This window comes from Filicampus tigris, chromosome 13 (genome assembly GCF_054856515.1).
Source record: "Filicampus tigris isolate MCC_2025a chromosome 13, RoL_Ftig_1.0, whole genome shotgun sequence".
Classification (NCBI taxonomy): domain Eukaryota; kingdom Metazoa; phylum Chordata; class Actinopteri; order Syngnathiformes; family Syngnathidae; genus Filicampus; species Filicampus tigris.
In genome coordinates, this window is record NC_141229.1 from 14,356,284 (window position 1) to 14,382,329 (window position 26,046).

General features: G+C 39.7%; 4 protein-coding genes across 5 annotated transcripts; all 4 read left to right on the top strand.

Annotated features, from left to right (window-relative positions):
• Positions 1-9: 9 nt before the first annotated feature.
• Positions 10-4,679, top strand: tslig1 (tRNA splicing ligase complex subunit 1). The gene is made up of 7 exons (XM_086050528.1): positions 10-188; positions 1,719-1,743; positions 1,834-1,955; positions 2,030-2,112; positions 2,358-2,410; positions 2,500-2,536; positions 2,620-4,679. Exons 1-7 carry the CDS (start codon positions 107-109, stop codon positions 2,704-2,706), a joined length of 489 nt encoding a protein of 162 aa, XP_085906654.1. The 5' UTR covers positions 10-106; the 3' UTR covers positions 2,707-4,679.
• Positions 4,680-5,582: 903 nt separating this feature from the next.
• On the top strand, positions 5,583-10,624 carry khdrbs1a (KH domain containing, RNA binding, signal transduction associated 1a). 2 transcript variants are annotated; one of them, XR_015089392.1, is made up of 11 exons: positions 5,583-5,970; positions 6,392-6,519; positions 7,145-7,261; positions 7,352-7,498; positions 7,571-7,695; positions 7,775-8,030; positions 8,146-8,222; positions 8,303-8,364; positions 8,453-8,627; positions 10,283-10,345; positions 10,413-10,624. XR_015089392.1 is itself a non-coding variant. In XM_086050148.1 (9 exons), the coding sequence occupies exons 1-9, from the start codon at positions 5,880-5,882 to the stop codon at positions 8,560-8,562; spliced, it is 1,113 nt and encodes a 370-aa protein (XP_085906274.1). In that variant the 5' UTR covers positions 5,583-5,879; the 3' UTR covers positions 8,563-9,525. The 2 variants fall into 2 exon arrangements, 1 of the variants encoding a protein (XP_085906274.1); XM_086050148.1 differs by lacking the exons at positions 10,283-10,345; positions 10,413-10,624 and having other exon boundaries at positions 8,453-9,525.
• A 938-nt stretch (positions 10,625-11,562) lies between these two features.
• tmem39b (transmembrane protein 39B) lies at positions 11,563-19,424 on the top strand. Its single transcript, XM_086050562.1, has 9 exons — positions 11,563-11,752; positions 12,293-12,476; positions 12,571-12,790; positions 13,355-13,438; positions 14,237-14,391; positions 16,555-16,888; positions 18,282-18,469; positions 18,574-18,694; positions 19,058-19,424. Exons 2-9 carry the CDS (start codon positions 12,346-12,348, stop codon positions 19,289-19,291), a joined length of 1,467 nt encoding a protein of 488 aa, XP_085906688.1. The 5' UTR covers positions 11,563-11,752; positions 12,293-12,345; the 3' UTR covers positions 19,292-19,424.
• Positions 19,425-20,718: 1,294 nt separating this feature from the next.
• Positions 20,719-26,044, top strand: ccdc28b (coiled-coil domain containing 28B). The gene is made up of 6 exons (XM_086049852.1): positions 20,719-20,899; positions 22,214-22,483; positions 23,628-23,797; positions 24,281-24,435; positions 25,204-25,226; positions 25,303-26,044. Exons 2-6 carry the CDS (start codon positions 22,248-22,250, stop codon positions 25,355-25,357), a joined length of 639 nt encoding a protein of 212 aa, XP_085905978.1. The 5' UTR covers positions 20,719-20,899; positions 22,214-22,247; the 3' UTR covers positions 25,358-26,044.
• The last annotated feature ends 2 nt before the right edge of the window (positions 26,045-26,046 follow it).

A 26,046-nucleotide genomic window follows, 5' to 3' on the forward strand; every position in this document is an offset into this window, starting at 1 on the left:
GTTTGCGTCCCGCCCCATCGACCATGTTGGAAACCACTGAAGAGTCCGACATGCTGTAAGTTCCCTTCTGACAAGCTCTACTCTTTAAACGCCGAACAACACTGAAATGGACGATCGTCAGCTAGACCTGACAGACGCGCAGAAAGAGACCAAATCCAAGTACCCTCCAATTAACAAGAAATATGAATGTAAGTGATATGATAACTAAGATTAGAAATGTAAACTTAACTTGGTCACACTGTGCGGTGTAATTCAGTACTCCCAATGGCCGTCCTCAATAAAAATTAATAAGTGGGGCTGGGCGATATGCCCTCAAAATAAATCTCCAACTCAAAAATGGGATTTGCTGTCTAATCAATGTATCCCCCTTTGCTTATAGAAAAAGCGAATGACAATTACTGCATTCAAAACATGTTTGTTTGCCTATCTAATATCTCATGTAATTTCAGGCGAAAGGCGGACTACACCCTCAGTTCATACATACTGTTGAAACAGACGATCGCATTCACATCCACGCTGTTGAGCTGATTGCAAGTGTGACAGTATACCATCAGCGACAGAGCAAAAAAAAAAAAAATGTCCAAAGGCATGAATGAATGAGAGATATATTTCAGACACAGAAGAGGTTCACCGTCCATGTTACATAAAAATACATACAGATATATGCATACAACTTAATAATAGTAATAATAAAGACTAACTACTAACTTAACTTATTTTAAATGTCCAACAATTTAACTGCATGGTCCGTATGTCTGTTATCAAAAAGCGCAACCCCTATGACGGGGTCACCAACAAGGCACCTGGTAATCCCCAAGGACCTCATGAGTAACCCGCCTAGCCTGTTCCAAAAATAGCTTACTAAATATGGGACATTGTGATTTTCGGGGAATGTTGTAGAATTTGTCATTTGAAAATGTAAACACTGGCAGGGTTTTAAAGAAAGAAAATATTGCAGGTTGATATTTATGTTTCGATTATTGTGAGAAATAATGAACATGATCAGGGTCTACTCACAAATATCATCCTTAAAGGTAATTTCATCAAATGTTATTTCAGAAGTGGGTATCAAACCGGCAACTCTTTGCCTTGATCAGTACCCAAAAGTATAGTTTCAAAGAGGTTGGTAACCCTTGACCTACGAGCTCTCATGCTCTTTTCTTGTTTACAGTAGGGAGTTATACAAGTGAGGCAGGCAATGTCTGCAAAATATTTACGGCTTGGAAGCCCATAGCTTGGGTTGAAAGTTTGCACCGTGGATAAATCACTGCTTTGGCACATACAAATAGTGTTGAGCGTGAATGTCTTCCACAGGTCTCTTTTCTTCTCATATGGAACACCGTGTGAAAATGATTCCACTCATGTTGTCTGATCCCTAGCAGGAATTTAAGTCGCTGCTTTCTCTTTTAAAAAACAGTCACTAGAGATGTCGGAAAAATTGCTGATGTAGTGACAAATTTGCAAATTACGGTAGGTAACACTAACTCCACTGTGTTTGCAGCCACGTTGAACATATAAACAGATTAATCTGTAAAATCAAGTAATCGCCCAGCCTTGGTAATGATAAGTAGGGCCAATTTTGATTTACAGTTAAAATAAAGTGAAATTTTGTTCTAAAGTAAACATAATGCCATGTGATATAGTCCCATTATTACTTTCTCTCAAAAGCAAGATGTGAGTTTTGTCTAAAATTATGGCCATGTGTTCATTTATTACAGACTTGGATCATACAGCAGATGTACAGTGAGTGTCCTATTATGTCAGAGTTCATTCACAGTTTTAGGTTTTCGGACACTGTAATTTGTGTGTTAATATTTGATTACCCTTTGAAAGAATCCACTCCTGGGGAGACTCTCTGGAGGAAGCCTTTGAACAATGTGCCATGGGCATGTTTGGCTACATGACCGACACCGAAACAGTGGAACCCACTGATACTGTAGATGTGGAATCAGAGGGTGAGGAATCTGATTGAAATGATTGATTCTGTACAAATTCTATATAATAATGCTTTTCCTCCGGACATCTACAGGAGAAGACTTTGAATCTCTGCTATTCCACTTCCTAGATGACTGGCTGTACAAGTTTAGTGCGGATATGTTCTTTATTCCCAGAGTAAGTATGTTTGTTACAGCTTGCCTAAAGCCTAAAAAAGAAAGGAAAAAAAAACAATCAGTTCCAATGCAAACTGCATGATTGAGAGGTCTCAGAATTTTGCATTTAACACACAGCCAAACATTAATCCGAGTTGGAATGTGCCTAACAAGTACTGTAGATGACATTGTTGCACTATTTCTAAAATAACATTTTGATTACAGTGCTACAATCTTAATTGTGGTTTTATTTGTTTCTTTCAACAGGAAGTCAAAGTTTTGTACATTGACAGAATGCATTTTAAGATTCGCTCCATTGGGTAATGTTGACCTCTTCATGAAAATGTCCCCTAAAATGTATCTCACAATCTCATTTAGCCCATGTTTCTCATTATTTTGTATTTTGAAGGTGGGGTGAAGAATTCTCACTGTTGAAGCATCCACAGGTACGAATCCTGATAAAAGGTTGTTCAGAGAAAAATAACAAATTGACAAAAAATATAACAGAAAATGTTTTTTCTCCCCCTAGGGTACAGAAGTGAAAGCCATTACATATTCTGCAATGCAAATCCACGACAAAGAAAAACCAGAGATATTTGCAATTGTTGATATCTGATACTTCAGGATGTCAATTATGCGACTGGTTCATTGGGACCGGAATACATTTATGGCCAATTTAAACGGCCTTTTTAAGTAATAGCTTGATCATTGAATTGTAAAATATTATTTGCTGCTCGTGGGTTCTGTTAAGAGTGTATGATACTACATTAACTATTAATTGTTAAGGCAGTGTCCAAATCATTCGATCATTGGTAATTGTTGATGTGATTATCAAATGTGTTTTGTTTTTAAGTAATATTTATTGCATTGAGAAAATAATGCCTCTTAAGTACATGAATAATGAATTTACATCCATCAATTTTCTGTAATGATGGTCTGCTGACTTTTGGTGAGAGTTGGGGTACATACTTTGTAGGTCTCCAGTTAATCGCAAGGTACATATAGACAAGTTAACCATTCATGAAAACCCACACAAGCATGGAGAGAGGATGCTAACTACATTCCATGCCAACTCACACATGAATGCAGAGTTGAGATTCAAACTCAGAACCACTCAACAGAAGCATGCACGCTTCCTACTACTACTGTGCTTCCTCAATAATTAAAAGTAAACTTCAAATTACAATAAGTCAATTCTTTGCAAAAATACCCTGTGGGTCACTCAACTGACTTCCAAGGAGGCATTGTGGCTTCAGTTCTCACTTAGTAACTGTGTGGATAGTCTGTCAAAATGTGCCCTTTGTCAGCCTATTCAGGGTGTAGTCGGCCTTTAGCCTGAAGTCTGCTGGGATGGGCTCCAGCTCCTTATAACCCTGAGCATGATAAGATTTATCAAAAATAGATGGAGAGATGGAACATGCACAGTTTTGCCTTTTCTTTTCTTTTCTTTTTCTAATCTTTGTACTGCATCAGGGGCCACCAAAATGGTGCCTGCAGGCCTGTTCTAAACAACAGCTCACCAGTGATGGGACATCATTTCCTAGAATGTAGAATAATTGATCATTTCATCAACATATAAGCAAAGGTAGGCTGTGCAAGTTTAATTCAAAAGTGTGTATCAATCGGGTAGCAATAATTACAATCACGAAAAATTAAGTAGCTCTACGTTTAAAAAAATTTGGTTAATAAATTGGGACATGTCATTTTTTTGTGTTTACTGTTGTTGAAAAATAAATGTCTTTTGGAATTAATGCAATTTAGAGGCTGTTTCAGGTGTTGTTTGGATGCTTCTGAAGACCCATTATTACTGTAAAAGCCATAGTTACTGTACTCTGGAAGTACTTAAAGTAGTTACTCCCGACACTCAAAATACAGAAAGTGTTATGCCACACCTACTTCGCATGCTCATCAAATATAACCACAAACAATCCATGCACTCAGGCCAGCTGCTGGAGAAAAGTCATTTTGTAACTATTATGTAAAATTTGCTGGTGGAAGTTCTTAGTGGTGGGAATTGACAATGTACAAATACTTTTTTATCATCCTTTTTTTTCCAGGTATCTGCACATTGGGGATTTCTTTTTCTGATATTTTACTTTTACCAAAGCTGGGCATTTTACTAAAACAATTCGGGGTCCGTTTATCACCTTCCTCCCACAGCATGGGAGGGGTACTCTTCTTCTTCATGATGTGATTTCTTTCCAGATTTGTGCCTTTCCTATTGGGGATTAAATTTCGTATTTAACTCTTATCAAATTAATTAACAATGAGAAGAGCCGAAAGATATTGACATTTTTTAATGCCTTTTTCCCCTTATAAAACCTAGGTTACAAATATCCAGAGATAGTTTTCCTGTTTTGTGTGTGCTTTACTGTGCTTTACTTTTTACATTTATTGTCTTCTTTTTTTGTTGAGACTATTTTGTTTAATAGTGATATCATATCGCACTACTAACAACTACTACTGGATTTCCTGATATCATACAAAGTAACTTTATAACGAATTTCTGTTTAAATTTTGGGATTGAATATGTGATATTGTTATATTGTTTTCTGTTTTATTAAATGCATTTTGATGGGGAAAAATGGATGGAAATTATGTTTTCATTAGAAGTTTATTTATTTTTTATTAATTTTTTTGTCATCATCTTCCAAACCGCTTATCCTATATAGGGTCGCGGGGAGTTGCTGGAGCCTATCCCAGCCGTCAATGGGCGAAGGCAGACTACACCCCGAACTGGTCGCCAGCCAGTCGCAGGGCACACATAGACACTGTCACTGAGCGGGAATCGATCCCACGCTGCCTGCACACAACTCAGGCGTGTGTACCACTACACTATCAGGGACCCTAATTTTTTTTTTTTTTTTGTATATTATGCAAATACATAATATACACGTACATAACATACAGACATAGCTAAAGTCAATACAGTTCAAAGCAAACTATGGCGGACAAGTTCCATAAGGATGTTTTTTTTGTTTTTTTTTAACTTTACAAAAGAGTCAACTCTTAAAAACGTTCTCAATTTGTTCAGAGATAACAGCAAAGGTTTCAGATAAGTGTGACAACGTATGTAGACTTCTTGTTCATCACGAGGGACAGTACATGAACATATGATTTCAGCTCGAACACAAAAACTGTAAGAAGTGGAGAAGAATTATTAAATTTTTCCTTATGAATGTGGAGTTTCCCTAAAAGTAAAATAATATTCATCACATAACTAATTGATACATTTTCAAATTCAAAACCAGATATGATATCCTTGGGTTTAATCTCTATACATTTACCAATTTTACTGGACATAAAGTCTCCAAAATTTAGATGTAAGTGGGCAGTGACTAAATAAGTGAATTGTGGTTTCAATATCCAATTTGCAAAAGGAACATATCACGTCTATATCAACAAAGATGGAAATAATGACATTACTAGGATAAATATTGTGTAAAATTTTGAATTAGAAGGGTTTAACCACCTCTTTTTGGGCGGAGATGATGACGTAACGTCCGGCGCCTGCCTCTCGCTTCCTCCTCTCGATCAAATACAGCTGCGCCATCTCCTCTTTGTCCGTTGACGAATGGAAATTGCGTTACAGTGTTTCGACGGGACGAAATTATTTCGACGCTGTTTACTACGAGGTCGCTAACTTTATTTTGCTCAAAATCTCAGCGCAGCGTGTGACGCTGCGTTTTTTGCATTGCGTGGTGTTCGCGAGGTTTGAGCTTAGCCAGTGCTAACAAAGGCCAATTTGAGCCCGCCATCGCGTCGAGCCCTGTTCACGAGGAAAGCAAAATGGAAGACACAAAATACCTCCCGGAGCTCTTGGCCGAGAAAGATAGCTTGGATTCGTCTTTCACCCACGCTATGAAGCTTATTTCTGCAGGTAAGGTTATTTGACCGGTGATTAACTAGGTGGGCCTAACAGCTAACAGTCGGCTCATGGCCGTTTTTTTTTATTCATTGAAAGGCGTTCGAATTAAACACGTGGTGTCTGTAGGTCAAATAGCCTTGCATTTGGATTTCTAAATATACTCCCGTTAAATTAACTAATTTCGTTGGTTATGGGGTATTTTTCTTGCTGCCGCCAATTTCTTGCGTGTTTTTTTGTCATTTGGTCTAGTAGGTCTGGAGCGTCTCTAGGCTTATTGTGTGTATGCTGCGCTTTTATTAACAATCGTTACTTGGCTCAGTTAATTTTATTGACTGTTCATGTATTTCTTGTGTGCCAGTATTGAGAGTTAACGCTTGAATTGTTGCATATCCTCGTGTCCTAGTTTATGTATTAATTGTTTTCCTTTTTGCAGAGATTGATAGGATCCAAAAAGGTGAACCCAAGAAAGAACAAGACAAAGAGAAATACTTGGATCTCTTTGCTACAAAGACTCTCCAGCTCAAAGAGCGTGTACTTATTCCATCTAAGCAGTATCCCAGGGTAAGTCATTTTGTAAAAGAAAACTGCTATTCTGCACCCCGATTGTCTAACCGTAGCAGATCCATTTTTTTTTGCCTGTTAAGGGACAGTCTTTACTAGTGCTGCGCGACAATGTATTGAAAAAATACTACCGCGATAATGACCTAAGCTATATGCTTTTTGTGAAGACATGCAATAATTGTATGGAATTGTATGCTTTTATTGGAATTTGACCAGTCAGATGAAAACTTAAATGTGCATGCCATCCAATATTTGGACATTATTTTGGGGAGTTACAATTAGGTGGCTTGCTTATTTTCCTGCATGGGGGAGAAAATGTACTTCTCTCATCAGATAATAAAAATGTAATATCGTTAGGTACATGTTAAATATCGCAATAATTGTTGATATAGTCAATATCCACAGTTCATGTATTTCCAATATCGTGCAGCCCTAGTCTTTACCGTGTTATTTTATTTATTTTTATTTTTGTGCGCGCAGCTAAATGACCCAGAATGAGGTCACGTATCCAGGGATATAAGCTGATTTCTGCATGGGCGAACTGCCAGCTTTTGCTGTTTCATTGTGGAACACCAGGAAAGACACTGGGCTAAACTGTTATTTTACTTATATTTATCTCCTCAAGGTCAACTTTGTCGGCAAGCTTTTGGGACCACAGGGTAGCACCATCAAGAGGTTGCAAGAGGAAACTGGTGCCAAGATTTCTGTTTTGGGCAAAGGTTCCATGAGGGATAAATCGAAGGTATGCTTGTGAATTAGATTTTCTCAATTTCATGATGGATAATTTGCCTTTTTATCATTAGTTGTACTACAGCTTGAGTTGTGGTTTTAGGAAGAAGAGCTGCGGAATGGTGGCGAAGCCAAGTATGCTCACCTTGCATTGGAGTTGCACGTTTTCATTGAGGTAATGGCACCCATCCCGGACGCCTACCTTCGCATGGCTCATGCTATGGATGAGGTCAAAAAGTTCCTGATCCCAGTAAGTCACTTATATTTTACATTCTGATTAACTTTGATATCTGTAATTCTCTTAACAAGATTTTGTTGTTAGGAACCTGGTGAGTATGACCCATATATGGACCCCAATTTCCTGAATGGCTCTCACGATGGTTCAGCCAGGGGACGTGGCGGGCATATGGGAAGAGGCCGAGGTGTACCACCAGGTGCCGGGCCGAGGTAAGACTAATGCAAGTAGTGCTCTCACCGTGGCTCTGCTCCATCACTAAAGGGCTAACATATAGGCTCTTTTCCACAGAGGGCGTGGACTCCCCCGCGGTGGTCCTCGTGGGGGTATGCGCGGTGGTGGCCCACGGGGAGGAATAGGCCGGGGCAATTCTCGAGGCGGGCCAGCCGGTAGAGGTGGACCCACGACTCCCAATCGAGGGGGTTCTGCCTCGCGCTCCAGACCCCCTGCAGCTGGGGCACCAAGGATGCTACCCGCTGCTGCCCTCTCCCACCAGCAAGTTCCCCCTTCAGGCTCCCAAGCAAAACCTGAATCCTATGAAGACTATGTAAGCTATTAAACATAGCTTTCTTATTTAGACATCTCAATAAATGGTTTATAAAACGCACGGCTTGACATCTTTTTGCTATGATAATGTACTCAGTGATTTATCTTCCTTCCAGCCTGCTTATGAGGATTCATATGCAGAGCCAGCCTATGAGGGATATGAGAATTATTATAGCCAACAACCTGTGCCCACGTAAGTGAATATTATGACATGAACTTGTCATCCAGTTTATTGCATTTCAACGCATTTACATTTTTTAATTCTCTTTACAGGGATACTGAATATTATGACTATGGTCATGGAGAGCCCCAGGAAGCGGCCTATGAGCAATATGGTAAGTTTTCGACCCCGTTTACACTCCAGTGCCCCAAAATGTGAAACTGATGAATGTGTTGATTTGTCTTTAATCCCCCCCCCATCAGCTCAGGAAGACTGGGAGAACACTTGGGCCGCCTCTGCAGCCGGAGGCAAGGCTGCTCCGGCAAGGCAATCAAAAGGAACCTATAGAGAGCATCCGTATGGAAGATTCTGAACAGCTACTGGTAGAGAGTTGCCACGGCAATTGTCTTGGATTGTAACTCACTTAACGTTTCAAAAGTAATTTCCATTGTTTTTTCCTTCCCTTTTATGGTTTAGTGTTTTTTTATGGTTTCACATTTTTAGGAGAAATTTTGTTGCATGTGTCCAATTTTCCAGGGTTAAGCGGATGCTGTTTGTTGACATAGTTTACTGTTTCCATCTAATAACTGTTAAAATTAGTAGTTGGCAGTTCCAGCGTGACAAACGTACGAGGCATTCACATTTTAGCGATATTTGCTGGTTATGTTTTAATTGTATCAAAAAATTATCGTGGCGAAAGAAATCATCGAGGCTCCATATTTAGTACTTTACAAACGGAACAAAAGAAAACATAGCTTAATTTGCAATCCAAAATAAATCTTGTTTTAAGGTCCAACACCAATCTTGCATCATAGAACTCTTGTGTTCTATTAGGTCACCTAAATCTTAAGGTAATAAAATTGAGCAGAGGAAAAATATGCTTGATAATCTGATTTGTCACAATTACTTGCAAAAAATACAGAAGGCCAACCAGTTCTCAATGTGTGTACAGGTGGCTGCAGCCTCAATATTTTGTACATAACTGTAGGACAACTATGTATGTTGCAAGACAAATAAAATGCTTAAGTGTGTAAGTTTGGCTAAATAGGACTCTAAATGCGCATATCCAAATGTCTGCATTGCGCTGTCTCAATAAAGATTCTAGTTTCAGCTTAAATTTGATTTAAACGTGGTATTTTTGCCTTTGTTGTACGTAAAAGATTTTCGTTGGTGAACATGTTAAGTGTATTTGACGCTGAATAAGCTACATGTGTACTGTCAGTGATTTTTCTTTAAAACAAAACGGTGTATTGACATTGAACTAAGTATGTTTTTCCAAATTTTCTAAACTACACTTGTAATGTCACCTACGATAATAAAGCTCATCATTCCACGAGGTATGGTCTGCCAAATATAAGTTGGACTTGATGATATCCTGCTTGAATGTATTGTCGTCAACCCTTAGTGTATCTGCAACTCTAGAAGGCGTCAGCCACTTGAAGTAACTGAATCTCAACAGTATTTCAAACCAAGCTTGCAGGGGTCTTGACTTTGAAGCAAAGTCATGCTGGCTGCTTTTTTATAAAAGACAAAAATCGCAGAGGGGAGGATTCTAAAAGCCAAAAGAACGCCACATGAAGGTAACAACTAATCAACTCTCATCTATTAGATTTTTGTTTTTATATTGTGCCAAGTATAAGATAATTTACTATTCAAAATGCACAAAAAAATGTGTGAAGTGCAAAATGTTAACAGCTATTCCGAGCAAAATAAGCGGTACAAAAAGATCAGAAATTTTTGATGCAACTCTTGCTCAAACAAAAATCAGTCGTAATTTACTCCAATACTTTACTCTTATCCTGACCATTTCTGCAGATGGCTGAAAATTAGTCTTACCATAATATCACTCCTAACAATACATGTGGTAGTAATATATCCCATGTAGATGGATGAAAATTCGTCCATCATAATATGTCACATCTAACGTTACATGTGCTAGTAATATCCCAATAATGGAAAAAAAAGAAAACATGCTTGAGTTGCATAAATCTTTAGATCATGTTAGATTTGCATGTTTGCTTGTGCGAGTGTGTGAATGCCTTTTCGGTGTGCATGTATGTGCTACCAAGAGCTCATTGTGTCTTCCTTTATAGGTTTTAAGTGAAATGTCTCAATGCTGGAGACAAAACTGCTACCAATCTCCCTGAGCTATGACGGTAAGTGAAAGGATAATTGCAGGATGCGTTTTGACCATAAAGAAACTGAAATTTGTTTCTTCGACAGGTCTTTCCAGAGTCCTTTGAAAGAGGGGAGGCTATGTAGCAGGCAAGTCTTTGTAATCACTGAACCTGGACTTCGCTTAACAGAATGCATACTGCAGAATGTATACTGAGGAGAAAAGTTATTTTCCTCTACGAGGAATTTTTAGAATGTGATTGTTCCCACATTTGTATTCAAATTTGCAATGTTGATGTTCAATAAAGTTTTTATTTGAACTAATGCATCAGTGACTTATCACAAAGCAGAACATGCTGTAGTGTTAACACTGAGTAAAATTAAAAGGCCTACACTGTTGAAGATAGTGTAGTTTTAATATTTGTGGTACTGTACTTGCACTGTCTGCACTTTTCACCACACTGTACTGTACGTTCCAGCTCTTGTATTATAATACAAATGTCAATACTGTAGATCACTACATCAGTTGGTCGCCACAGGTTAATTAAAAAAAGCTTTTATTGATACTTATGGGGATATTTTGTATTTAAAATCTGTCCTGTTGTGGCAGTTTTATCTCACCAGCTGCACAAAACACTTGGGATTTCACAATGTAAAAAGGTGATGTGGCAAAGGTATATGAGCCTCCAGATCGCAATAAGTTATTTGTAAAATTGCCTGTACTGTACTCCAAATGTCGCCTGAGTGCCTTGTCACAAAGGCAAGAGGCGGGGTGTACTCTACTAGTCGCCAGACAATCACACGACACGTAGACTAGGGGTGTGCAAACTGGCACGGGGGCCATTAGTGGCATATCTTTAACAATAATCAAATGCCTGCACTCAAACATTAAAAAAAAAAAGTTTAAGAGTTTAACGGTAACACAATTTAAAATGAAAATTTTAAAATACTCAGTTTTTCATTTAAATGTTTATAACTATGATGCTTTGCCAACGTGACGTGTGGTGCCCTCAGTGGAAAAGGTTTGGGCATCCTGCTGCAGACAACAGTTCACACTCAAGGACTTCAATCAATCTAACAACATGCTTGGCTAAAATCAACACAAGCACGAGGAGAGATGTCAAAACGCCACAAGGAGGGCAAACGCAGAGACACGAACCACAGACCTCAGCACTGTAAAGCAGACGTGATTCGTTCTAGTCTCAAACGTAAGCGTACACGTGACGTTGCATTTTCCACCTTACAGGCACTGTCCCTTTAAATGAGACTCCGCCCTCTGGTTGCTAACATCCGCGCTGCCGTCTATCAGCGGCCACTTGTACAACAACAATGAATGTCTTTGGCGATTTCAATGAAAAACACACTAGTATCTCAGTAGTTCTTCTAAAACTCTATTGCCATTAAGTGGAAATTGATGCCGCGAAGCAATATTTGACACACTGTCGCTGGTAGGCTTTCATCTTCCTATGTATCAGTTTAATATCTTTGCTGAACGCTAGCTAGCTCGCTTCATGGACTTTAGGCCTCCGATCTTTGTATTTAATCAAGCATGGTCTTGGCGGAAAGACCCTCCGTGTCCAGTCGTCATTGTACATCTTCCATGTTCTTGCAGCTTGTGTCTCATGACTTGGACGGAAACGTTTTCCCGCTTGCTTTATAAAACGGTTATGCGACGTAGATTAGTGTAGTCAGTAAAATTCTATGGGAAGATTGTGCAGCAAGTGCGAAATAGTTTGCAAGTTTGTGACACATGTTCATTAGAATTGCAATCTTTATGACTTCAGTTACCATATATAACGTACTGAACATATAGTTTATAAGATTGCACAATCACACGCGTTATACTTATTTAGACCACACCTTCGGGCAAAATATGATTCCTAATATACTGTAATTGCGAGTTAAAGTCGGCCATTTAAATAGCATCATTTTATAGTTGCAAATACACTGTATCAGGTTGTCGTGACAGTTCCCCCTCCTCTAAACAGGTCTTATTGCAAGGAGAGAAATCCCCTAGGAGTGTGCTGTGTGGGTGTGTGGAATGGCAGGTGGAAGACGAGGGGCAAACCGCACCACTTACTGCAGACCCCCACTTGGCAATGAACCAGGCTCAGTAAGCAATGGCAACCACTCCACCAGCTCGCCGGTCACCGGGGTGCGATCTCGCACGAGGTTCGTTTGAATCCTTTGCTAGGCCGCTCGCAGCATGCAGAAAAGCGTAACGAGCCTAATCCACTGTGTTTTGTTTGTTTTTTTCCCCTTGCAGGAGTGGTACGGGAGCCTGCATGTCCAGCCCTCCGCTGGCTGCGCAGACAGTGGTACCCTTGAAACACTGCAAGATCCCAGAGTTGCCTGTGGATCACAATGTGCTGTTTGAGCTCCACCTTTTCTTTTGCCACTTCATTGCCCTCTTTGTCCAATATGTCAACATCTACAAGACTGTGTGGTGGTACCCGCCATCACATCCTCCCTCGCACACTTCTCTGGTGAGTACTTACAGTGATGAGGACGTCATCATGTTTCTCACATTATCTCACTTTATTAACTGTATAGTTTAACATTCTTAACTGCCATGCAATTGTACAGAAAGTATAATAGCTAGGCAGCACGGTGTGAGAGCCGTTATCACTTCTGCCTCACAGATTTGAGGTTTGGGGTTCGAATCTCAACTCCAGTCTACCTTTGTGGAGTTTGCAGATTCTTCCCGTGCTCTCTGGGTACTTTTAACCAGCAGCGATATATACATTTATACTTATACTTTATCTAGTATACAAAAAAACGGTCATTGTATGTAACTGTTTCCCCCTCTCTATTTAAAAGGGATGATAGACATGAAAGGGCAGAAAAAGTGTAAACAGCCAGTTTTGTGTCGAGTAAAAAGCGACATTCATGATTTGCCTTCGTCGGCGTGTCTCGTCATTGACCGCATAGCCATATTCTCACATTTTGATGTGTATTCCTCCAAGCATTATTAGATAAATGTGAAGGAACATTTTAAAGCATATATCCAAGTAGCACAGCTACCCTTAAACCCTCATGTTGTTTTGCAGAACTTCCACCTGATTGATTATAACATGCTCGTGTTCATAGTCATCATTCTGGCTCGGAGGTTAATCGGAGCAATTGTAAAAGAGGTGAGAACATTTGTCTTTGTTTTTTTTTATCTCTTTTAACACTGTTTGCTGAAGTTGTCACGTTTTCAGAAATAAACAACATACAACAGCTCCACAGATAGTTGTGATTAGATAGATTACTATGGGTTGGTCATGTCAAGTTAAAACTGAACCAACAGTGTTGAAGGAGGTATTTTAGAAAAAGGCATTTTGGAAAAATGCATTTTATAGCCTTCAGCATAGGTTATTAAATGATTTAGGTTGGATGTACAGTGCATCTGTAAAGTATCCAACAGCCTTGTTCCCAAATGGAATAAATTACCATAATTTTAATTAAAGTTTTAAAAAAAAAATATATTTTTCTGTCAAAATATTAAAACACAACATCCCATAATGAGAACATGGAAAAAACAAAAAATTTCACAAGCTTGGCTATTTTGGAGCAATTTCAAGACAGCGATTACCATGTCATCATGTGGTGGTGTGGTATTCCAGTTAAAAATTAGGCTGTAGCGCTGTGAATACTTTCCGACTGAACTGTACGTTGCGCATACAGGAGCTGTGTAGTTTTCAATATTTTAGTTCATTTATATTCTTGCAGCCAATTCTTATCTTTTTTCCTCAATTAATGTGGCATTCATGCCCTTGAGTGCATGTCACTTTCTAACCACAACTGTATATGAGTAAGTTAGTAAGATAAGTTAATAATGGTTAGGCTTGAACAAAAAAAAAATCAGAAAGGTGCTAATTACAATTGACTTTTTGATACATATTATGATAGAAATGAAGTGTCTCCTTTTTGTTTTGGCTCCCCTGCAGGCATCACAGAGTGGGAAACTGTCATTTCCTCATTCCATCTTCTTAGTGATGGCACGGTTTGCTGTGCTAACGCTGACGGGCTGGAGTCTGTGCCGCTCCCTCATTTATCTCTTCCGAACTTACTCTGTGCTAAGCCTGCTCTTCCTCTGCTACCCGTGAGTACCATCATGTATGTTGTATTCAGGGAACTTTGGACCTTGAGCTACTGAGTACGTTTAGATGCACACTTAATCAAGTTACTGACATAGTTCCCTCCCTCAATTTTGTCCCCACGCCACTCTAGTGTTAACACGATGATTAACAATGTGCCTAAAAGCTACAGCACTTTTGTCACCAAATAGTGGAAAGCGCAACCACAAATTTAATGTTGTTCTTAATAAGCACTTATTTTCTTTACTTCCAAATACGTTGTTTGTTGAAGTTTCAAATCGTTCTTCTTATCTCTGTTACATTTACAACTTCATTACTTCTCCTGATAAGACACAATTCCATAATCTGTTTTCTGACAAATTTTTAACCCTTGGGACAATTAAAGTTTAAAAGGTATTTGTCAAAGACAGAGTTATCTGTATTATTGTCCCAACTCAATCCAGAATTATTAAATTACTATTCTTCACTTCACAATAATTGCACCTTTTCATTGAACATCTAACTACTAAATATGACAATTCTGTGTTTGTGACAATATGAATAATAATATGACGATCTGTATTTGTTAATTTTTCTAAATGTTTACTTTGTGTCTTTGAAGAATTGTGTTGTCTTTCTTAGCTTAGGTCTGTGCATTATTATCATTATTTCATTTCACACGTCATATTTTAAGATGTGTCCTGCTAAGCACATCAGCGTGTTGCTTTGTTAAAACATTTTTGTTCATTGGGAAATTGTTGCCTTACATAGTTGGAAAACACTTAACCCTAATTTGGATTTTATTTTCACCGGAGAATGTGTAGGTTGGTCAGCGATAGCTGCAGTTGCATTAAGAATAAAATCATAGCATGTGAGTTATAATGTGAAAAGTGAAGAAAAGCAAACACTAGGCTGTTCAAAAAATTAGCAGATATCACCATTTTTCTTGACAAACTCAAACATTTGCTGTATGAGCTGACAAAAACTTGAGGATTTTATCTTTCCAGTGAATCACTGAAAAGGGAAGTCAACCCAAACATGTTTTTTTCAAGAATATGTTCTATGCTGGCCCACTAGTTGAAACAAGGCATTCTGATTAATATCGCCTTTATGGAATATGAGAAATCCACCCATTTTTAGCTAGCTCAGGGGGCGGCCATTTTGCTACTTCTGTCCACTGAAAATGACATCACAGTTGCTCACCTGAGCAACTTCGATGTCATTTTCAGTCGACAGAGGTGACAAAATGGATGCCCCTTGGGATGGCTAAAAATGGGTGCATTTTGCTGCTTAATTTATATTCTACAAACTCAATAGTATTCAGAATGCCATGTTTCAACTAGTGGCCCCATATAGAACATATTCTTAAAAAGAATATGTTTCGGTTGACTTTCTTTTAAGTAATAATTTGTTGTATAACCTCTGTTTCTGAGAATTACTTTGCAACTATGTTACACAGAGTTAGGCTTTAATATAACATCATATTCATGAATATTACTGTATACATGTATTAGAACCATTAATATATATTTTGTACCATAGGCCCTCATTGGGGGATCATAGGTGCCGACTTTACCCATAATAATTGCTTTGGTCTCTTTGTAGTTGAGTAAATAAAAGCAGCCAGCTACAGTGTAAGGAGCTGTTGTATGTACCACATCAAACTGCTTGGTGGAAACAAGGCTTATTAAACACGTTAGCTCACCTCTCTGAGCATTAGCTTGACAATGACGCAGCAATCAGCCAGTAAACAGGAAAAAGTCACTCTTGCTAGTTGGGTGGACAGTTCTCTGCTTGTTAATAGGCGCTGACAATGTGGACATTGTACAGGGACACAAGAGCGCATTGATTTGCTTCGGTCCAACGTGATTTGCTGTTGCTTTCACTGCACACTCTGTCTCACTCATCACCTGTGGACCTGCTGTGGTTTCGTGTGAGGAGGCTATCGTTCTTGTCTGCTTCGTTTATTTGGTGGGCCGTGAACACTATAGTGGGCCCACACACATTTGTGATTTGCCATTCACAAATTCAGATTTCTTCCGTTACTTGCTGGAAAAACCCAAATTTACAACCACGTTGTATCATCCATAGGCAGTTACAAACCATTTTGGGTGGGCATTAAATAATCACGCATTTGCAGTACAACTATCATTGTAAAAGCTCTTAATTGTACCTCCTGTCTGTTACAGATTTGGGATGTATATTCCATTCTTTCGGTTGAGCTGCGACTTCCGGCGTGCAGGTCCCCTCTCCCCCATCGCCAGCATTGGCTCAAAAGAGATGGGCAGCGTGGGCCGGGGGCGGGACTACCTGACGGTGCTCAAGGAAACCTGGAAGCAGCACACCAGCCAGCTGTACGGCGTCCAGGTCATGCCAACTCACGCCTGCTGCCTTTCCCCAGACTTGATCCGCAAAGAGGTGGAGTTCCTCAAGATGGACTTTAACTGGAGAATGAAGGAGGTGCTGGTCAGCTCCATGCTGAGTGCGTACTATGTGGCTTTTGTTCCCGTCTGGTTTGTCAAGGTGAGATATTCACAGGTGTTTAATACGCAACGGAACTTTAAAATGTGAATACCCCTTAAGTCAGCCAAGCTCATGAGACAGCTTAGCGGGACTCTAAAGAATTCAACGTGATTTGCTTTTACTTAGGCATAATTTATTTAATTTTTAATTTTTTTTTTGTGAAGGTTGGCAAGCAATGGCAACGTGTCATGATGATGACAGAATTGGAAATGGAACCTATTGAGCTGGAACACGTCTCTGTTCTGGCTGCTTAATACAATATGAAAAAATAAACAAATTGAACAAATTTAAAATAAAAACGATGGAATTAAATTATGTTTTGATGTATACTAGGTTAACCTTTTATACACTTTTTAAAAATTTGATTACAAATATCGATGCTTTGGAATTTATGCGGGCGGCACGGTGGTTGACTGGTTAGCACGTCTGCCTCACAGTTCAGAGGTCGTGGGTTCGATCCTGGCTCTGGCCTCCGTGTGTGGAGTTTGCATGTTCTCCCCGTGCTTGCGTGGGTTTCCTCTGGGTACTCCGGTTTCCTCCCACATTCCAATAAACATGCATGGTAAGTTGATTGGACTGTCTAAATTGCCCCTAGGTGTGATTGTGCGTGCGGATGTTTGTCTCTGTGTGCCCTGCGATTGGCTGGCAACCAATTCAGGGTGTCCCCCGCCTACTGCCCAAAGACAGCTGGGATAGGCTCCAGCATGACCGCGACCCTTGTGAGGATGAGCGGTTTGGATAATGAATGAATGAATGAATGGAATTTATGCATTGTTTGAAAAAACAATCAGAGCTGGGCATTTTACTAAAAATTCACAGTCCGACTACCCTTCCGCTGTCCGCCAATCCGCCTTTTTATCCGTGCGGAAAATTTTTTAATCACCTATAGGGCGGTCGGCCTATGATTTTAAACCGGCTTCCGTTAGCGTTTCCAACTACCAACCTCGACAGACTGCCACTTGCGCAAAAACCATTCAAAGCTACCTGGCCGTGTGTAAAAAAAGTACCTGCCTCCCCTTATTAAATCATGAATGAACTATGGCTCATCACATTTTTTTTGAAAGCTGAGCTCATTTTCATGGGCCACACCCAAGCCTGATTACCTCTTATTAGTATTGATGCAAAAAATGTATTGCACATACGTTGAATGAAAATTTTATCCAAATAATTATTAGAAGTATTAATTGCAATTGTATAGTAGTTAAGTTAAATACGTCTGAACTACACTTAACAAAAAAAAAAAAAAGTTGAAGCCACAGTGAACATTTGTTTCAGTGATTTTTCACAAACCACTAGAGGGAGCCACACATACTATTCATGGAGAATCACTGTCTTAGTACCAGAGCATTTATGCTACACTTCATGGATTGTTCCCCCCTTTGTTTCTATTTAGAGCACACAGTATGTGGACAAACGCTGGTCTTGTGAGCTCTTCATCCTGGTGTCAGTCAGCACGTCAGTCATCCTCATGAGACACTTACTGCCACCTCGCTACTGCGACCTGCTCCACAAAGCTGCAGCGCACCTGGGCTGCTGGCAGAAAGTAGACCCGTCCCTCTGCTCCAACGTCCTCCAGCACTCGTGCGTACTCTCACAGTTAACGAGGAAACTCAGTCATTGAGAGATGCCTTTTTGTTGAATGGAGGATGATTCGGAAATATTTTCTGTGCTGTGTCTCCTCTCAGGTGGACGGAAGAATACATGTGGCCGCAAGGAGTCCTGGTCAAACATAATAAGAATGTCTACAAAGCGACAGGCCACTACAATGTCGCAGTACCGTCAGATGTGTCCCATTATCGCTTCTATGTGAGTAATCCTAGCAGTCTATCTGTATAGTGGTGCCTTGAGATACGAGATGTCGTTCGGCCACTGTTCTGCTTTTGATTGTGAGCAAAAATTTTAGATATGCGCGCTGTATTGTAGCAATAAATTCAGCGTTGTGAATGAAGCTGGAACTGATTAGTGGCGTTTTCATTCATTTCAATAGGAGTAGATAATCTGAGATAAAAGTATTTTGACTTCCAAGCATGGGCATGGAATTGAACAAGTCGTATCTCATAGTAGCACTGTATTAACTTCCTAACAATAATTTGTGCTAAAGCAGATGAAGCAATTGGCATCAGGTCTCTTTGCCTCACAACTGACTCGTTCTGTCTTTTCCACATGCAGTTCTTTTTCAACAAGCCGCTACGAATATTGAACATCCTCATCATCCTGGAGGGCACCATGATTTTTTACCAGCTCTACTCGTTGATATGCTCCGAAAAGTGGCATCAGACCATATCGCTGGCACTGATCCTCTTCAGTAACTATTATGCCTTCTTCAAGCTTCTGAGAGACCGAATTGTCTTAGGCAAAGCATACGCCTATTCAAACAGCCCATCAGACCAGAAAGTCAGTTAGGTGTAAGTTATTGTGGGATGCGTTCAAGAAGATGCTCAAGAGCTCTGTATTTTTTCTACAAATTGCATTTTGTGTCATGCTTTCGTTCCAATCTGTCATAATAAAAAAGGAAATATTTTTGTATTACTTAAAACGTTGTCGGTGTGTTTCCTCTCCTTTAACATTTTTCCCTAATTTTTTTTTTCTACTTCAGTCCCTAGAGTGGGTGCTTAAAAGTCAGTTTTGGTAATACTCTTAATAATTTTTTTTCTAAAATCTTAGAGCACACGTAACAAATTCAATTATTCAGTCAATTTTGTTTTCCAATTACTGTACATTTATTTGAATAACACAATCTGGGCAGTGCAGTGTATGAGTTCAGCACGTCTGCCTCAAAGATGTGCGGTTCCACTTTTCTTTGTGCTTGCATTGTTTTTTTTCTCTCCAGGTAATCCCGTCTACCTCCCACATTCCAAAAACATGCATGGTAGGTTCACTTAAGACTCTAAATTGTTCTTTAGTGTGAGATGGCTGTTAAGACTATTAGAGCATTTGCCCTGCGATTTGACTGCCAACCGACCAGCCCAGGGTCCTCACTCCAAAAGTGATTAGGATTCAGCTCACCAGTGACCCTAATCATTTGTGGGAAGTAATCAAATACTGTATACAAAGATTTCATTACTGAACTCAAGTACATTTTTCAAGTACCTGTACTTTGAATATAATTCTGCCAACCCTTTACTGTGATTACCTAAATTTGAACATAGATACCTGTACTTTCTTCTTTGTCAAAATTGTCTTATTTCTTCAACCTTTATGGATGATGACATGCTGGAAAAGTCAACTATGATTGAAACCTTGACATATTGACATATTAGGGTCTTTTCATTAGGGAGGGGAAAAAAACGGACAGCGGCAACATGGAGCAACAGGAAGCATTAACGAGGACTGCAACCGGTTCGGAGAAGCAAGATATTCCCCATCGATGGCCAATAATGGCCATCAATGACCAATAGCTTGATGTTGTCTTGTGCCAGCCCGAATACCACCAGGCTCTGCTGTTCTAAATGTATCTAATTTGAGACACATTCAAGTAAGGTGTGCGATAATAGAATATTGTAACATCAGATTACTGGATATGATTGGAGACCAGTAAAAATGGATTGACCAATCAGCGTCGTCAAGGACATAGAACGAAGGACGTAGATTGTGGAAGGTTTGCTATTGATGGTCAAATTTGAGAAGTTCAGCTATCATAGGAGAAAAAAGCACATAATTTGTTGAATGGAGAAGAGCTTTTTGTGCCATAAAATAGACGTTGAGTCTAGCTGCTGTGTCGCTCAATAACGCGCCCAAGGAAGGAATAAGGGTGCCGTCGTACCTGCCAGACATTGCGCAGGGTACATTTAAGATATTATTTAGGCGCACTGCCCCTTTAAGACTGCTAAAGGCTGCAGCTGCGCAGAGCGTCGCTCATCGCAGCCGCGATTTAACATTTCAACATTTCCACGGATCCTTCGAGGTTAAATTAAACGTACTTATTTATCCCTACACGCCTAAATGTGGTAAACGAGATTTGGGGAAATATGATCTTGCGACCATTGCATGCCCTGGTGCGTAACTGATTCGGTAAGTCGCATTTGTATTTTTTCCTCAGGAGACGATGTTTTCACATCTTTATTTTATTATTTGTAATCGATGTATTTGAAAACAAAAGCCACAGAATTTCAAGCAAAAGATAGTTTTAAATGTGAATGTCTGTAGTGTGTGTAGTGTGGTAAAAATGTGGATCACAAAACAAAATTTCTGCGTGTGCGCTCCTAGGACGTTTAATTCATCAGAAAACTGCCATTTGTACTGACTTGTGTTATTCTCATCAGGGGATGAAGTGGCGACATCTTTGTAATTGCATTGTGTCTAACAAAATAAAATGCATCATGATGGGTTAACCCAGTTAATATAGCTGCAAAGTGCAGACTTTTTAAAAGAAACATTCCTATTACAATATTTCTATTGTTTTTGATAGTGACTTAACACAATGTGTGTTTTTGTTGCCAAACAGCACACTACACTTTTCTTGAAGAAAGGCAGCCTTTAATAGCATTTGTGATGCACATACAGTAAGGCAAGGCAACTTTTATATAGCACATTTCATACACAGGGCAACTCAATGCGCTTCACACAGCACCTCAAATTTACATTTACAACAGAACAGCTGAATACATTTGCAAAGCAAAGGGAACACAAGTATCTTATGAAATCACTAATACAACGTACAGTACATTGCAACATTTACATATATTTACAGGCAACAGATTTACAGACATTTATTAAAGTAAAAGACCGTATCGTGAAGCTGATTTGAAAAGAATGGCGAAAAGCAAAATTTTTCACCTGAATTTAAAAACACTTACATTTGGAGCTGATTTCACTTCTGTAAGCAATTTATTCCATTTGTGTGTAGCATAGCCGCTAAATGTCGCTTGACCGTTTGCTTTGAAACCCGGGCTCCGCTCCACTGACTGACCTGAGTAGTCAGTAGATAACAAACAATCCACAACAACACTATTGACAAAATCTGTGACTTGTCACTTTTGTTTTTACTCACAGTTGTAAACTGTCCTCTAGGCTATGAACAATATTTGTTTTTAATGTAGTTTATCGAGCGCACAGCCTTAAACCTAGACATCTTGGCACCATGTGTCACACATCGATGCTTGTGATGCATATTTTGACTGACAAAAAAAATACATGAAAAAGTATTATTTCACATTTTTGTTCTACATGTTACAAGGGCACCATGATCTTCAAATTTATAATTACCTTTAAAAAATGAATGTAATGTAAATTATTTATTTTTCCATAGTCACAGAGAGCCACGGCAGACTAGTGGCTGGCTCCATGAATTTTTATCCACTAAATGGCCTCACCAAATTTCTGCAGAGCTCCACAGGAAGAAGACGCCATTTGGTGGACGATGGAGGACAAGCGCAAGAAGCGGAGCCCCAAAGTGTCCCTCCCGCAGCCGCCTCCTCCCCCCATCAACCCACGCAAGGTCTCCGTCCTGCCTGCCAGCAAAAGCGCCACCTTCTCTCTCGGCCTGCCGCAGCCCCCCTCCCCGAAAAACCGAGGGAAGTACAAAAGGTCCGTCGGGGCGGCGGGACAGCCCAAAGAAGTGTTCGCTGGCGTGGTGGCTCCACCCAAGACTACCAGGTAAATGTACTAACGAGTCCCTTTTTTGTATCTGGCATGTGGTAGGGCAGTGTTTCTCCAAGTACTGTAGTGGCACGCAGGCTCCCTCTAGTGGTACTTGAAGAAATTATTGAATGAAATCTTTAAACTGGGCATAAAGTTGGAGTGCTTCAACTTAAAAAAATGAGTACGGTACATTTTTATTAAGTGCAGTTCAGTTGTATTTAACTTTTATGTGCAGTACATTGTATTTAATCATTTAGAATTGTTTGCTTACAAACATTTATTCAGGTACAATTTGTATAGTTGCAATTTTTAATCATTATTAAATAGTTTTTGTTGTCCTGTATTTATATTTATATAGGTAACTTTTTAAAAGTATGTCAGTGCACCTAGGAATATCTGAATTAATTTTACTGCACATTTCACTAGATTTATGAGTATTTAGGTAATTTAGGGAGATTTCAGAGTATTAAAGTAACTTTTAGGGAGTATTTGAGTACATCTAGGAGTATCTTGAGTACTTTTGGTGAGTATTTCAGCACGTTCAATAATGTTTTGGTAACTTTGAGGGAGTATTTGAGTATATCTAGGAGAATTTAGATTACTTTTAGGCGATTAGTCATGGATATTTGCTATTTTCTGACCCTATCCCTTGCAAATGTGTTTAGTTAAGTGATTCTCAAAGTGTGGTATGATTATGACAAGTAGTACTCGGGTACCCTCTTGTACGTGTAAAAATAATTTCTCCCCAGGTACAGTTCAGGTGTATTTAACTGTTAAGTTTGATACATTTGCATTTAATCCTTAAGAATAGCTTTTTGAAACATTTATTAAGGTACCATTTCAGTTCAACTTATATGCAGTAGGGTGCATTTTCATTGAATCATTAAGTACATTTTTTCCCCCAATATTGAAGCACGGTGTCACTGTTCAAAATGTCCACAATGTTACAGTGGCTTTCAATAATAGTAAATATGCTTTTTAGGGATAAAATATTTTTGGGGGGGATAAACCCTTAGACTACCACACTAATGTATTTTGATGTCAGTTATGGTGGTACATTTTAAGTGGCACTTGGTGTAAAAAATTTGAGAACTTTTTTATGGTACATCGTAAACAACTTTAGGGTGTCTGATCTTTCTTGTGTTTGTGACTTTTGCAGGGCCCACAAGGAGAAGCCCAGGGCCCCCCAGCCTGCAGGGCCCAGTAAAGTAGTGCAGTCGTCGCCCCTGCAGCACTCCTTTCTTACCGATGTGTCTGATGTGAGAGAGATGGAAGGAGGCCTCTTGAACCTCCTCAATGACTTCCACTCGGGCAAACTGCAGGCTTTTGGTAAGATGACTTTCAGCCACTTCTAATGCCTGCAGCTCCTCACACAAAAAAGTAACTACCAGAAGTCTGCATATTCTTAGTTGAACTAAATTATTTAATGAATGCCAGAAAGATTGAGACACGTCCGTGAAGCCTTACACTGCTAGATGCGGAAGACGTTCTAGTGGGTCCAAAATGGTTTCTTATACTGTCTTGGCCGCCCCCACACTAGGGCCTTGCCCATGTGACAATATTTGACCCGATGGCCTTAGCTGGATTCAACTGGCAAATGTGCATGGGTGCAGACAGACAGAAAGACGCAGAGCCAGGAAAAACGTCACGGCGACACAAAAGCCTACCGCAAGTCACCTGTCAACTAATGTGCCAAAGAGGCCTAATCTCACAACCTCCAGTGCTAATTTTACCCATACAGCAAGTGTTTCTGTCACATCGCGCAGAATATGTGCACGTCCCCACGGCTGTGTGTGTGTGTGTGTGGCGCAGGTAAGGTGTGCTCCTTTGAGCAACTGGAGCATGTGCGCGAGATGCAGGAGAAGCTGGCGCGACTTCACTTCAGCATGGACAGCCACGTGGAGGAGCTTTCCGAGGACCAGAGGAAGTGCGCCTCCGACCACAACCTGGAGCACCTGCTCGGCAACGTAAGCACACAACACAACACAATTTTTCAGTTATCTTTAAATGTTAGGCAAGCCCCCTCACTGTCCATTTTTAAAACTCGTTTGAAGACACATTTCTATTCTTCGGCTTTTGACCCGACGCGAGACTGACACTTTTCAACTGTTTTCCGGTGTTTACAGTATATGATAATTTGTGTTTTAATTTATTGCTTCCACTGTCTTTGTTGTTGTATTATGCTATTTTGTTCATGTAAAGTGCTTTGTTACAGGTGACATAAAAACAAACTGAGATCATTTGGATGCACAAGTGTGCACACCCTCTAATAACTGGAGATATGGCTTTGTTCAGAATTACCCAATCACGTGCAAATTCATAAACAATGGGGGAAACGAAGCCTTAAAATCTGAAAAGTTTTTAGATGATTATGAATGATTTTTAATGAAATGCCAATTTCATGTTTTGTTGCACAGGGCGTGCTGAAAAGTAGAGTGCCTAAATCGTGCTTCAGAAAACCACAATTGGGCTATTGATCCGGTTGGTTAGCCATCATGGAAAACTCATGAAATATTTAATCAGGCCAGAACAACATTCTAGTGGTCCCTTTTTCCACCCTGTGCCGGTAGGTGAGCTCATTCTATACCAATGTGGCTGTGCTTGTCTTGATGAAGGGCATCAGATGGAAATATTGACAAGCAAACGAGTTATGCATTAGCGCGTTAAGTATCAGTGTCAGGTTCATTTTCCACTCATACACGTCTAACTTTCTGTCTCTCTTCTTCATCTTGCAGCTGGAAGAGCTCAGCACTTCAATGTATCCTTTTTGTCGACTCAGTTCTAAAATATAAATAACCATAATGTCTCTGGTAAGCTTTAATGTACGTGTTCAGACAAAAGCTCCACTTGGCTGAGAACCAAGATCTGCCCAAGACATCTGCTCCCTGACTAAGTGAGGCGTTGAGAGGCTGTAACATCCCAGCAGACCCGGTTACCATGGACATGCTCGACGCGGCTGCCATAGTAACAGGATGGACGCATAAAAGGGGGAAGGTACTTTTCCCTTTAAGTCGCTGAAGGTGCAGGAACAAATGACTATACCAAACTCATTCACAGCACAAGAAAAGGTCTGAAATTATCTTATGATTGAATCTATTGAGTGTACTTTGCAATTCAAAACGATAATTTCATCAGTGTTTTGACTTTTCGGGGACACATTACCCCTGAAAACATTGTGGTTTAGTCAGACACTTTCTATCTTTGCAAACATTTTGAACAAGATGTAATAAGATCTTAATGTAAGACAATCGTCACTGCATGGGAGACCAAATGTAAGCTTGGGTATTTGATTAAATAACATGTTCAATGTTGGAATACACATTTCCACTTATGACACAATGGCCTAATGTAATTTTCTCTGTACTGTTTTGGGGGTTTAAAGATGTCCATATTGTGTCTTTATATAGGGATTAAAAATGGCAGCTACTTCCACAATTTAGGGAATTTAAGGCGTGAGTTTTGCTTGATAACAAAATGTGTTTCCTGACAGGCAATTTAAGGTTATTGCTTGGACCAACCAATTATTTTTTGTCTCCTGTGACTCTATTAATAAACACATTTGGGATTGCCTCGTTATT

Excerpts from the sequence above, each read along its gene's own strand:
- tslig1 (XM_086050528.1), top strand. The coding sequence starts at position 107 with ATGGACGATCGTCAGCTAGACCTGACAGACGCGCAGAAAGAGACCAAA. Across the intron at positions 1,744-1,833 it reads GATCATACAGCAGATGTACA|AATCCACTCCTGGGGAGACT; the intron begins GTGAGTGTCCTA and ends ACCCTTTGAAAG. Across the intron at positions 2,411-2,499 it reads TTTAAGATTCGCTCCATTGG|GTGGGGTGAAGAATTCTCAC; the intron begins GTAATGTTGACC and ends TGTATTTTGAAG.
- khdrbs1a (XM_086050148.1), top strand. The coding sequence starts at position 5,880 with ATGGAAGACACAAAATACCTCCCGGAGCTCTTGGCCGAGAAAGATAGC. Across the intron at positions 6,520-7,144 it reads CATCTAAGCAGTATCCCAGG|GTCAACTTTGTCGGCAAGCT; the intron begins GTAAGTCATTTT and ends TATCTCCTCAAG. Across the intron at positions 7,262-7,351 it reads CCATGAGGGATAAATCGAAG|GAAGAAGAGCTGCGGAATGG; the intron begins GTATGCTTGTGA and ends TTGTGGTTTTAG.
- tmem39b (XM_086050562.1), top strand. The coding sequence starts at position 12,346 with ATGGCAGGTGGAAGACGAGGGGCAAACCGCACCACTTACTGCAGACCC. Across the intron at positions 12,477-12,570 it reads GGGGTGCGATCTCGCACGAG|GAGTGGTACGGGAGCCTGCA; the intron begins GTTCGTTTGAAT and ends TTCCCCTTGCAG. Across the intron at positions 12,791-13,354 it reads CTCCCTCGCACACTTCTCTG|AACTTCCACCTGATTGATTA; the intron begins GTGAGTACTTAC and ends GTTGTTTTGCAG.
- ccdc28b (XM_086049852.1), top strand. The coding sequence starts at position 22,248 with ATGGAGGACAAGCGCAAGAAGCGGAGCCCCAAAGTGTCCCTCCCGCAG. Across the intron at positions 22,484-23,627 it reads GCTCCACCCAAGACTACCAG|GGCCCACAAGGAGAAGCCCA; the intron begins GTAAATGTACTA and ends TGACTTTTGCAG. Across the intron at positions 23,798-24,280 it reads GGGCAAACTGCAGGCTTTTG|GTAAGGTGTGCTCCTTTGAG; the intron begins GTAAGATGACTT and ends TGTGTGGCGCAG.